Here is a 14,227-nt window from a genome sequence, read left to right on the forward strand (position 1 = left end):
TATGGGAAGCATGTATCAAGAGATTTGTGCCAACAGTCTCGAATTTGTGAGAGTTGATGAAGCTTGGGTCTTCATCAAACAAACCTACACTCAAAAGGATGCCGCACACAAGTGAGAATTACGAGACCACTTACATAATTGTAACCAAGGCGACAAATCTGTTAGAAAGTACTATGATACTCCTAAAAGATTTATGAAATGAAATGGCAAAATTGGAACTCATATGGGAGACTTCTAATGATGCTCTTTAAAGGAAAAATCAAATTCTTGAAGAATAATTTTTCCAATTCATGAAAGGTCTTAGGACCGAACCTTTACACGAAGCTGTAGCCGAAGTGTGCATAAAGGAGACAAGACTCAAGACTATGTCCGAATCCAAAGAATCCAAAGATAATGTGTTCATATTTAGAATCAATGCCAACACCAATACAGTCAAACCTCCACACTTTGGAAAGTCGTACTTTGGAAAGCCATGTCTTGAAGGAGATGAGAGGAAAAAGATTGTTTGCCACTAGGGATGGCAGTGGACCGGGGGAAAGCGGGGCCCCGCCCCGCCTCGCCCCGTTTGGACCGGGGATGAAGGGTATGAAACGGGGATGGAGGCGGGGATGAAGGTTAAAATCCATCCCCGTCCGGGGGTGGAGGCGGGGATGGACTGGCACGTTCCCCCGCCCCGCCCCGCCCCGCCCCATCCCCGCCCCGGCCCCGCCCCGGCCCATCCCCGCCCCGCCCCCGGCCCATCCCCGTCCCGGCCCCGCCCCATCCCCGCCCCCAACTCAGATGAACTGTTTACTAACCCTAACTCCCTTCCCTAATTTCCTAACCCTGGAGCCGGGCGACGTTACTGTGCACGTAGGACGCCGGGTTCTCGATAGCGTACCGGACTCCGGCCTGGGCGGCGAGGTGCATCACGTGGGTGAAGGCGACGAGGTCGAAGAGCTTGGCCAGGAGCCGGGCGTCGTTGATGTCGCCGGCGATGACGAAGACGCCGTGGTCGCCGAGGATTCGACGGCGGGCCTTCTTGAGCGAGGGGTCGTAGTAGTCGTTGAAGTTGTCGAGGCCGACGACACCGTCACCGCGCTTCCGGAGGGCGAGCGAGACGTGGGTGCCGACAAAGCCAGCGGCGCCGGTGACGAGCACGCTCATCCCGCGGGGTCGGGGGCGGGGTCGGGACGGGGACGGGGCGGGGGCGGGGCGGGGACGGGGACGGGGCGGGGACGGGGACGGGGACGGGGCGGGGGTGGAGGACATGAAACGGGGATGAAGGCGGGGGTGGAGGATAAAATCCATCCCCGCCGCGGAGGCGGGGCGGGGGTGGAGGATAAAATTTTGAGGCGGGGCGGGGGTGGAAACCTTGTCCCCCGCCCCGCCCCGCCCCACTGCCATCCCTATTTGCCACACACATGAAGCCCTATTACCCAAAGCTAAGAGGAAACGATGAGAATAAGGTGGCATTGGTTGGGCCTTCCCAAGAGGACAAAAACGAAACTAATGGAGACTCCAAATCTATTGGAACCATAACTTTGTCTCAATTGGTGGAGGCTCTATAACTGCTTCTCAAGAACTCATCCTTTATCATGGGTGCTGCGGTCTTTATATCTTTGCCTCATGCTAAGATCTCTAGGCTTTTAGATTTGGAATCTCGTTTCACATGACCCAAATAATTCTTTACTATCATATTTTAACTATCTTTTATACCTCATTTGAAAAAGTTTGTAATGAAGATTACTCATGTCCATATTGTATTTTTGATAAAATGAAAGTGTTATAATTTGAAAAAAAATTCTTCGCCTCTAGACCCCTTAAATTAATGCACTCGGATGTTTGGGCCTCGCTTCCATTGCATCTAAAGGTGGATATGTATATTATGTTTTTTTGTGGATGATTATTCTAGATGTATTAGTATTTATTTTCTTAGTCACAAATAAGAAGTCTTTGAAAATTTTAAGATCTTTCTTAGTATGCATCCAGAATCGTCTGCAAACGACTGCCACTTGACAAACTCCTCAATCAAGTCCCAACTGCGACCAATCGAGCTGACTGTCGTAACTGAAGTCTTCCTGCTCAACGCATTTGCCACTATATTCGCTTTACTAGGGTGGTAGACGATGGTGAACTCATAGTCCTTGAGGAACTCCAACCACCTGCCCTGCCTCAAATTCAAATCACGCTGCGTGAAAATGTACTTGAGACTCTTGAACCGCTCTTGAACCACTTGGTTTTAAGATTCTGGAAGCCCATATGGGGTAGAGTTGTACCCAAGGTTGGAGGGGCGACCCTCCTGCCCCTTCTTGTTTACGCAGGCAGGAGGGGCAACCCTCCTGCTCCCTCTTTGTTGGTGTAGGCAGCCCCCTCCTGTCCCTTTTCTTTGTTTACGCAGGCAGGAGGGGCAACCCTCCTGCCCCCTCTCTGTTTGCCCAGGCAGGAGGGGCGACCCTCCTTCCCCCTCTCTGTTTGCCCAGGCAGGAGGGGCGACCCTCCTTCCCCCTCTCTGTTTGCCCAGGCAGGAGGGGCGACCCTCCTTCCCCCTCTCTGTTTGCCCAGGCAGGAGGGGCGAACCTCCTACCCCTTTCTTTTTGTGTACGCAGGCATGAGGGGCAACCCTCCTGCCCCCTCTCTGTTTGCGCAGGCAAGAGGGGCGACCCTCCTGCCCTCGCTCTCTGTTGACAGGCATAGGAGGGCAACACACTCCTGTCCCCTCTCCCGTCACCCCCACTCGTCAGACTCCCCTTGCACACTGCGCCCCCCCCCCCCTCAACTGAGCTGGGCCTCAACAGGACTAGCCCCTGTCACCCCTTATTGTCGCAGCATGGGTGCCCGACCATGTTGGGCTCAGCCTAACCGCCCATTTCACCCTCCTTGCTCAGCCGAGCTGAGTCCCGATAGGGCCAACCCTGCTAAGCCGAGCTGAGCTCCGATAGGGCCAGCCCCTGTCGCATCCCGCTCGGCCAAACTGAGTCCCGATAGGGCCTGCCCCTGTTGTGCCTCTGGTATCGAGCTTAGCTCAGTCTGATCGGCTCGAATTGGGTTCGGGTTCGACCCCTGCGATATAAGCATTGCTTACTTTGTTAAATTAAAGTGGTTGCATCGTTTCTTTTGCAACACAATAAAATACCTGCTAGTGCACTCCATTGGCGCAACTGATGCGAAACACACACCAAGGCACGAGCCCTTGATAACCTATGCTCGGAATCGTCAGCAAATCCGATCATCTCCAAGGTAGAGAAAAATTGTATATGAGGACAATGGCGGAACACTTCTAACATATATATATATCCTTTTAACTCAAGGACGTAGTTTTGTGTATCCTTGTCAATTTAATTTATGTCAATTACTTTGCCGTCATGCTGTTACGTGCACATGCTACTGTTTACGCAATTTATTTAGCCGATGTACAGTTTCGTATATCATGCATTGCTTATGCAATTTACTTAGCCGATCTACGATTTTGTACATCATGCACTGCTTACGCAATTTACTTAGCCGATGTACAGTTTCGTACATCATGCACTTCTTGCGCAGTTTACTTAGCCGATGTACGATTCCGTACATCGTGCATTGCTTACACAATTTATTTAGTAGATGTACGGTTGTGTACATCGTGTATCGCTTACACAGTTTATTTAGCTCGATGTGTAGTTTTGCACATCAAGTCTTACTTTATGTCATTTACATTGTTGTCGTGCTGTAATGTGCGCATGCTTATGTTTTGATATATATGTATTATGCTGCCGCGCTGTAATGTGCACATGCTTACGTTTTGATATATATATGTATTATATATACATATATATAACTCTGTAAAGTACGCAGTTTTGCGTACTCCTGCGTACTTTTCATTATGCTTGCATTTAAGACGTAGATTTGCGCATACTCTCCAAGTCTTTAAAGAAAATAGGGATTTCACATGCGAGATTCCAAAGCTCGAGATATTCGTTGTTTCGAAAAGTAAAACGAATATTTGGCGGTTGCGTATTCGCAACCAAGTCTTTTCCTCAACCCTGCATAGACCTAAGTGGTACGTACGGTCCCTTGTTTTGATATCCGACATGATTCGGATATCTCCGACCTAAAGCACAAAAATTTGAGATTTCTAAACAAAGTTGGGGTTTCTTTCTAAGAAACCGATACCCCTTTCATCGTAGCGGTACTATCAGACATGTGCGACATGTTAGTACTACGATGATTGGATGAGAGGTTTATGGTAACCTCGTAACGTGCAAATGCAGAATGATGAAAATGAAATCACATGAATAGTAACGATTGCCTTCACAGGCAAGATGCTTGAGTTGGTTTGAAAGACCAGAGCATGTCGAATTAAATTAAAATGGTTACATCGTTTCTTTCGAAGCACAATAAAGTTGATGTTTCTTTCTGAGAAACCGATACCCCTCTTATCGTAGCAATACTATTAGACATGCACAATATGTTAGTACTATGTTGATTGGATGAGAGGTTTATGATAATCTTGTAACGTGCAAATGTATGATAATGTAAAGAAAATCATATAAATGGTGATGATCACCTTCATAGGCAAGATGCTCAAGCTGTTTTGAAAGATCAGAGCATGTAGAATGAGTCGTCAGTTAAAATAAAACTTGAAATACCCATTCATCTCTTTGGTTCCGTCAAGGAAACATATATGATGGTAAAAAACTCTGATGGACAGGTTGTTAACTACACTTCTCGAGCAAATGACTCGGTGTCCCCAGTCATCGAAGTTAGAGGACTGACTACTAAAAATTATCCTAGGTGGTAGCTCCCAATGACTTCTGCAGAAGTATGGATGCATCCCCTTGAACAAGTAGCCTTTGGGAAATCTCTCTTGGTCATTGGCCGTTTCCTTATGATCTGACTCAGCTAGTTCTCCGGGGTATTAAAATGCATAGAATAACAAACCCTCGGGCAGTCTCGGTTGTTTCTACGTTTCTCCCGTGCGTACCCTCAAGACAATTTATATCAAAACAAAGTTATTATGTTCATTTTACTTATTTCGAACTACGCATCACGAAAGCAACAACACATGTTAGTCTTGTTCTGAACTGTTATATCTATGCACCTACTAGATTTGTATCAATCTGACCCGTTTCATGGGTATGTGTGATGATTAGGTAAGTACGGCAAGCGATGGTGCGATGACATGATGATATCAAGATGAGACTCTTCCCTGACGTTTCGCTCCTGAGGACATTTTTTGTAACTTGGTATAAGGTTTTTTTTGAAATTTCACTTTTCGTATAAACTTCAAAACTTCGTTTTGAATCTATTTGGTTTCAATAAATGTATTGAGTTACAAATCCATTGTGTAATGGAAAAGGTTCACCCGTAATGCGCCCAAGGTCCGTGGACTTGTTATTTCAAACACCATTTTCCGTTGAATTGCTATTTTAAACTCTGATAAAGGAATGATTACAAAGCTTTCAACATTTTCCTAAAAAGTTATAAGTCTGTGATTTTGAGGGCATTACATATAGGGAGTTGAATCTTCAAGTGGTTCTCCATCATCGATTCTCATCTTGACATTGATAACTTCGGGAGTATCTACTCTCTTATCATCTGTGATTCCAGACTTTTAAATAATATCATAAGCAAATTTAGACTGAGACAACAAATACCCTCCAGGAGAATAAGCAACTTCAATCCTTAGAAAGTATCTTAAGAAACCTAAATCACTCATTCCAAAATTGTTTTTGAAAAGTTTTTTAATATTTTCAACTCCATGTTTGTCTCCTCCGTTGATAATTATATTGCTCACATATAAGAGGAGAACAACAATACCTACATTAGTTTTCTTATCAAATAAAGTTGTGTCAATCAAACAAGATCTAAGGCCAATATCAAACATAACTTTACTAAATCTGTCATATCATGTTTTCGGTGCTTGTTTTAGACTATAAAGTGCCTTAAATGAAAGAGTTTTTTCCTTAAAGAATGTTCATACCAGGAGGTGCCTCCATGTATACTTCTTCAACTAAATAGCTAGTGAACTGAGTGTTGAGCAACCAAAAAACTGCAAAAATAAAGAAGAAAAATAAAAATAAAAATTACAAAATGTGTTTATTTTATATACAATATATATAGATATGCATATACATATACAAATACATATACATGCATAGGTATGTATACATATATATAATATAATATATATACACATTATATATGTACATTTTACATTTTTACATTTTGAGGGGGAGTGTTAATGTATATGTTGTTAAAATTTGATCTATGTCGTTAAACACATGCACACACATATATATTATAGACTTATATGTATGTATTATACAAGTATATATATGTATATGTATATCCTTTGTACATATATTAAATAATATTTGAAACTAGCTGTTGGCTAGTCTAACAGCTAGAATGCCTTCTCTTTTGTCCTCTTCTTCATGCATATATATATGGGTTTCTTCCCACTGTAAAGCATGCTATTTAATAAAAGTACGTTTTTCATGTGTGCTCTCTTGCCCATTAGTGGCTTGTGTTTGTGAATCCTCTTCTTCATGTATATATGCGTTTCTTCCCAGTTAAAGCTGTTAAAATGTATCTCCTAAAAATCATTATCATTATTGTAAATATAAATATATATATTTATATACATAGAGATATATTTACATATAATATATTATATGTACATATATCTCTATATATATAAATATATATATTTATATACTTTTACCCGAAAGGGTATTTTCGTCATTTCCTGTTTTGCGCATATTCCCTTTTGGAATATGTTGTAACTTTCTTTTTATTTTTTATTTTTGTAATTTTTTTTCTTTTTTTATTTTCACATTTTTTAATGTTCATTGGGGGTCCCCCAATAGAGTCGTTGGGGGCCCCCAACGATCACAAATGTGACCGTTGGGGGCTCCCAACGACTCCTTTGGGAGCCCCCCTTTGCACCTTCTTGCATTTGTATAAATAGGGGTGTTCCCCCCTTGTATTTCTTAGGCTTGAGAGTCTCAAGCATTCGGTTCTTTCTATGAAATACATGCCATAGTGCATGTTTATTATTTTTACGCTTTTGCGTACTTTGTTCAAGTGTTGTGAGAGTGCCTTCGTGCACATCTTTTCTATATTATTTGTGTTCGTATGCGTATTGTCTTATCATAGACGTTTTCACATGGTATCAGAGCAAGGTTGATTATTGAAGATCGTGGGATTCTCCATTTTTCGAGTTCCTCGAAAAACATGCCTTCCGATCTTTGAAGTTTTAAGTGGTGGATCTTTCTTCTCAAATATTTTGGAAGAATCTTGTGCAAAGTTGGTGTTGGAAATATTGTGTTGGTACGCTTTTTCCCCTACCTTTTTACTCTCTAATGGGCGAAAAAGAGTCCCATTTTGCTCTTGGTTTCAAATTGAATGGGTCCAACTATCATGTTTGGGCCGGAAATATGGAGGCTCATATAAAAGGGAAGGGCCTATGGGGATATGTACTTGGTACAATTCCAGAACCAGAACCCAAGATTACCGTGGTAAATAGAAGCGAAATCAAGGTTCTTGAGGGAGAAGAAAGAACCAAAGCCCTTGAAGAATACTCCAAGAAGCACGATGAATGGGAAATGAAGAATTTCAAGATTCTTTCATGGTTTTTCTCATCCGTGGAGACTAAGTTCAATGCCAACATTATTAAATTCAAAAAGGCATCGAAAGCTTGGCATTATCTTGAAAAAATGTACATATTAAGGGATCTCTCTCATAAATACTACCTTCAAAAGAAGGCTATTTCCCTTACCCAAGGAGAAATGACGATTAGGGAATACTTTGCCGATCTTTCCTCTATTTGGGATGAGCTTGCAATGCTTGAACCAAAATGGAGTGAAGAGGCAATTGAGCTTCGTCACAAGCAACTTGAAGAAGATCGTTTATTCAACTTTTTGAATGGGCTAAGGCCCGAATTTGAGCAAATAAGGTCATCTCTTCTTTCCTCTTTTTCTCCTCTTTCTCTTGAAGATGTTCTCACCAAATTAAGTGGTGAAGAGACTCGTATGAATTTATGTAAACAAGGACCAAATGTTCTTGCGGTTCCTTGTAGTATTGAAGAAAATAGTGAGGTTAATGCCGTATCAAGACCCGGAAACAATGTAAGAACCTATCGTCCCCCTCACTTTAAATTTCAAAATCAAGGAGAAAATGGTGGACAAAGAGGGAAAAGGGACTATAGCAAAACTATTTGTCATTTTTGTATAGAACCGGGGCATATCAAACCCGTTTGTCCCAAATGGAAGAAGCTCCTAGCCATGGCTACCACTGGTGTACCACAGAAAGAGGAGGCATCTTCAAGTGGGACCCTCTCTATAAATCAAATAGTGGAAGCTCTTCAACCTATCCTCAAGGGATCTACCTCCGGTGCGGCCGTGTCCACTTCTTCTTCTCCAGGTAAAATCTCTTGGCTTTTGGACTCCGGTGCATCCTTTCATATGTCCCCAAACATTTTTTCACTCTCCGATTACTCTAAAAATGGTTCCCCATCTTATGTCTCCACTGCGGATGAAACCTCTCTTGAAATTAAAGGAATAGGTAATTTTGAAACTCAAGAGTTCTTTATTCCAAAAATCAGATTTATACCTAAACTAAACTTAAATCTCCTCTCAGTTTCTCAACTCACGGACCATGGCTATGATATTAAATTCTCTTGTGATAAATGTTTAATACAGGATCGCCAGTCCGGGAAATTGATTGGGGAAGGCTTTAGAAGAGGAGATTTATATTATATGGAATCTCTTCAAGTTCCAAAAGTTTTGTGTAATGTTGCCCGACATAAATATATAAATGTGTGGCACAAAAGACTTGGTCATCCTAATATTACCAAGTTATCATACTTACATTTTGCAAAAGACCTATGTAAAAGCTCCTTTTATTGTAATGACTGTATTCTTGGAAAAATGCGAAGTTTACCTTTTGAGCAAAAAACTATGTTCTCTTCTAAAACTTTCGAAATTGTTTATTCGGATGTTTGGGGACCTGCACCTGTTGTTTCAAAAGGAGGTTTTTCTTATTACGTAATATTTGTGGATGATTTTTCCAGATATTCGTGGATATATTTTCTTAAGTTTAAACATAAAGTGTTTTCATGTTTTAAAATTTTTCATTCAATGATTAAGAAGTAAGAACCAATTCAACAGTAACATAAAGATTTTTAGAAGTGACTCTGGAGGAGAATATCTCTCCAATCAATGTAAGGTATATCTTGAGGATCAGGGTATTGTTCACCAAAGGTCCTGTCCTAAGACACCTCAACAGAATGGGTTAGCTGAAAGAAAACATAGGCACATTATCGAGACCACTAGGACTCTCCTTATATCTCAAAATATTCCTAATTTTTTTTGGGCTGAAGCAGCTCTTGCTTCTGTTTATTTGATAAATCGCTTACCATCTAGGTTATTAGGTAAAATATCTCCCTTCGAGGTATTACATAAGATCGAACCTGATTATAATAGGTTAAGAGTCTTTGGATGTAAGTGTTTCATACTTACGGATAAGAATGGCAAACTCTCTCCCAAGGCTATTCCTTGTGCCTTTCTTGGTTATTCCGAAACTCAAAAAGGTTTTCGTTGTTATGACCTTCGAAATGATAAACTATATGTCTCTAGAAATGTAACTTTTTTAGAAAATAAAAGTGATTTTGAAAAAAATGTTTCTCAACAAGAAAATTTTGATTACTCCTTCTTATTTGACTTATTGTTTAGTAATGATGACATATCTAGTGATGATGATGTATCATTAAACCATGATGAGGAAAATGATGGAGACATTGGTGAACATAATTCACCCAATGAACCAGAAAGTAGAGTTCCAAGTGATCCTATAACCTACTCTCGTAGAAACCAAGACACCTTTAGAAGTGCTATTGATCAATATAGTGAGCTTTCCACCTCTCTTGACCATAGAAGATCTGAAAGGAATAGAAGACCTTCAAATCGTTTTGTCTCTTTTGATTCTTTTTCACCCCGATATAGGGCTTGTCTAAGTGCCATTCACTCTTATTTTGAGCCAAGAAATTTTGAAGAAGCCAAAAAATATATAGAATGGCAAGAGGCCATGCAAAGTGAACTTGATGCTCTTAAAAGGGCCGAAACTTGGGATTTTCAATCTCTACCTATAGGAAAGAAAACTATAGGTTGTCGATGGGTCTTTAAAGTTGAAACTAAGGGCGATGGTTCCCTAGAAAGGTATAAAGCTCGCTTAGTTGCTAAAGGATATGGGCAAGAGTATGAAATTGATTATGAAGAAACCTTTGCCCCTGTAGCTCGGATGGTTATGGTTAGGTGTCTCATTACTATTGCATCTATTAATAATTGGAACATTTTTCAAATGGATGTTAAAAATGCCTTCTTAAATGGTGAACTCAACGAAGAAGTATATATTGGATGCCCCACCAGGCATGTTAATTCCTAAGGATAAAGTTCTTCGTCTTCGTAAGGCTCTCTATGGTTTAAAGCAGGCACCCAAAGCCTGGTATGATAGGTTTACCAGTGTAATGCTGGAAAATGGATTTTCCTCATGTTATATTGACACTGCTTTGTTTACTAGAAAATCTAATGTAGGGATTGTAATTTTATTGCTCTATGTTGATGATATGTTAATCACAGGTGATGATATTCAAGGAGTCAAGGGTATTAAGTCCGTCTTGACTTCAAAATTTGAGATGTCAGATTTGGGTTTTCTGACATATTTTCTTGGAATTGAGGTTGCCTATTCGCAACGTGGTTATTTTCTATCTCAGTCTAAACTTGCTTGTGAGATTATTGACAGATTCGGGATTTCTGATGACAAAGTATGCGGAACTCCTGAAGTTGTGGGAGCAAAAATGAAAATTGACGATGGTGTTCCCTTAACTGATCCTACCCCTTACAGGCAGTTGGTAGGTTCGTTAATGTATCTTAGTATTACTCGACCTGACTTGTCACATGCTATACACATCGCCAGTCAGTTTCAGTACGCTCCCACAACCGTTCATATGAGTGTTGTTCTTCGCATCATCAGATACTTGAAGGGCACAGTAAATAAGGGAGTATTTTTATCTTCTTCTTCTGATTTAAAATTACTTGCTTATACTGACTCAGATTGGGGAGGTGACCCTAGTAACCGTCACTCCACCACTGGTTTTTGTATTTTCTTAGGTGAATCTTTGATTTCATGGCGATGTAAAAAGCAACAGAAGGTCTCTCTGTCATCCACTGAAGCCGAATACAGAGCCATGGCATCCACTACAATGGAAATTGTATGGATTCGACGTCTTTTGGAAGATATGGGAGTAGTTGTCAAAGAACCAACAAAGCTATGCTGTGACAATAAAAGTGCAATCTACATTGCCAAGAACCACACCTTTCACGAGCGAACAAAGCATATAGAGATGGATTGTCATTATGTCCGAGAAGAATACTTGAAGAAGGTCATTGATCTACCATATGTGACATTTGAGTATCAACTTGCCGACTTCTTCACAAAAGCTCTATGTTTGCCCAGATTTCATTTCCTTCTTGACAAACTTGCGGTTATCACACCGTAAGTTTGAGGGGGGGTGTTAAAATGTATCTCCTAAAAATCATTATCATTATTGTAAATATAAATATATATATTTATATACATAGAGATATATTTACATATAATATATTATATGTACATATATCTCTATATATATAAATATATATATTTATATACTTTTACCTGAAAGGGTATTTTCGTCATTTCCTGTTTTGCGCATATTCCCTTTTGGAATATGTTGTAACTTTCTTTTTATTTTTTATTTTTGTAATTCTTTTTTCTTTTTTTTATTTTTCACATTTTTTAATGTGCATTGGGGGTCCCCCAATAGAGTCGTTGGGCCCCCCCAACGGTCACAAATGTGACCGTTGGGGGCTCCCAACGACTCCTTTGGGAGCCCCCCTTTGCACCTTCTTGCATTTGTATAAATAGGGGTGTTCCCCCCTTGTATTTCTTAGGCTTGAGAGTCTCAAGCATTCGGTTCTTTCTATGAAATACATGCCATAGTGCATGTTTATTATTTTTACGCTTTTGCGTACTTTGTTCAAGTGTTTTGAGAGTGCCTTCGTGCACATCTTTTCTATATTATTTGTGTTCGTATGCGTATTGTCTTATCATAGACGTTTTCACAAAAGCATGTTTTTCTTAAGCATGCTTATTAATAAAAGTACGTTTTTTATGTGTGCTCTCTTGCCCATTAGTGGCCTGTGTTTGTGAATCCTCTTGTGATCTTCTATTTGCCCTTAATGGCCTTTTGTATTGCCTTAGTGGCTTTGTATTTGTACACACTTGTAATTTTATAACTCTTGGTAGCTTTAGTATTGTGCACACCTTTCTTGTACTCCATTACATGTTTGCCTACAGTGCACAACCATATTTTGGTATTTATGAGAAATTTTATTCTTGCAAAAATCTATTTGTAACTCATTTCAAATCAAGAGGAGCTGTACTTCTGACAGCTATTGTTATGTCCTGGTAATGTGATGTTGAAATACTAGTGTGGTTCTCCATTGCTTTCGCCTAGTACTTAGCTTTTTTTTTCTATTGGTATTTGCTGTCTTAAGCTGTACAATTTTTATGTTTTCCTTCATATTTGTTATAGCTATTGGATGCTAAATGTGTCGGAATGATCCCTCATGCAGATTATGATCTGATAATTATCTATTAGACATTCATCATGCAAGTGATGTCTGCAAGAGTTACCATAATTAATAACAACTCTCGCTGCTTCAAAGCTCCTATGTAAATTCAAGAAGTTACTGGGAAGAAGACAATCTATGGCTCCTGAAAACATTCAACATGTGAACAGAGACACCTTCCCTTCATCAAACGATGCCCTGATCCTCACCACCATGTGTATCGTTGGCCTGCCGGTAGAGGTGCAGGTTAAGGATGGATCGATCTATGCAGGCATTTTCCACACTGCTTGTATTGAGAAGGATTATGGTATTGATCTACAATCTCTTTCATCCTCATATTACTACAATTTATATCATGCTGCTTTGAATTTTTGGGTTTCATTGCATGATGTTGCTTATTGTCTGCTATCTTGGAACTCAATTCTACTTTTATACAGTTTAGCAGTTCCTGTTTCCATCTTTTTTCATTGTGGAATTTTGTGAGTTTTGTTTCCGAGTCAGAGGTGTAAGTTACCAAGTGGTTTTGAAATTGCTTTTATGTAGGGATTGTTCTGAAGATGGCGAGGATGGTCAGAAGAGGCATGAATGATGATAATTTTGTCGGAGGTGCTATCATTGATACCCTCGTGGTTCTCTCTGGGGACCTTGTTCAAATAGCTGCCAAGGTTGGTTCTGGCTTTTATTTTTTCTCTTCTTTTTTTTTATCCTCTGTTTTTATTTTGTCTACTGTGGATGAAGAATATGAATTCTTAAAATTGACATCATGCTTTTATCATAAGGGTGTTATGTTACCATCAGATGGGCACCCTGGTGACATTTATAGTGAGGATAAAGCAGTGCTTAGTGGAACTGTTCAAGCTCAGCATCTTGGTTGTGAGAGAGAAATAAAGATGAAAAGTACAAAATTGGATGAGGATGATCCAGGGAGATTCATGCAGGATATTTTGGTGGATGGCCAAAACATGTACTATCTTAGGCATGGAGTTTCTCTTATTACTAGATGTCCTTTTCACTTGATGGTTATGTTGTGAAGTTTTACTTTTATAGTGCCATTTCAAGTCAAAACTTTTAATTGCCTACTTCTAATGTTGAGAAATAAGATATATAATTGTGTTTGGACAACAATTATACTTTTCTTGCTTTTATGACAATTGATTGCTCTTAGAATGAATAAACACACACACACACACACATGTTTTTGTATACATGTTTACACATGTATTTGTACATATATACATACATACATATACACACACATACATGTATATGTGTGTGTTGTGTGTGCACTTGCACGGGCACGTGTGATGTACATGATCAATTTACTTATTTCCTTTTGTTTCTGTTTTTGTGGTTTTGCAATCATCAGTTTTGTAATAATATTTATCAAAGTTAATGAAAATTTATGAGACATTTCTAAATTTCATTATGTTCACACTAACCAGGTCACATCCCTCTCCTCAAAGAGGAATATTGGAAATAGTGAGGTACCAACGTACGTCAAATTATGTTAAATCCAAAAAAAGGCCTATCAGAAGGGGGCTTTTTTTTTAACACCTAAATTCTTGAAGTCAATGTGTTAACTGTTGAGAATTTGT

At 39.9% G+C, this 14,227-nt stretch overlaps 1 protein-coding gene across 2 annotated transcripts in view; it reads left to right on the top strand.

Annotated features, from left to right (window-relative positions):
- Positions 1-14,227, top strand: part of LOC149835683 (uncharacterized) — a 59,240-nt gene that overhangs the window by 36,441 nt on the left and 8,572 nt on the right. The window contains exons 2-4 of one of the 2 annotated variants that reach the window (XM_090008682.1): positions 12,636-12,939; positions 13,176-13,297; positions 13,412-13,608. In XM_090008682.1, the coding sequence (XP_089864808.1) occupies positions 12,771-12,939; positions 13,176-13,297; positions 13,412-13,608 (488 nt within the window). In that variant the 5' untranslated portion in view covers positions 12,636-12,770. The remainder of the gene's footprint in view (positions 1-12,635; positions 12,940-13,175; positions 13,298-13,411; positions 13,609-14,227) is intronic. The other variant, XM_090008683.1, reaches the window with a different exon arrangement.

Source organism: Nuphar pumila, chromosome 6, assembly GCF_984573655.1.
Source record: "Nuphar pumila chromosome 6, dmNupPumi1.hap1.1, whole genome shotgun sequence".
Taxonomy (NCBI): domain Eukaryota; kingdom Viridiplantae; phylum Streptophyta; class Magnoliopsida; order Nymphaeales; family Nymphaeaceae; genus Nuphar; species Nuphar pumila.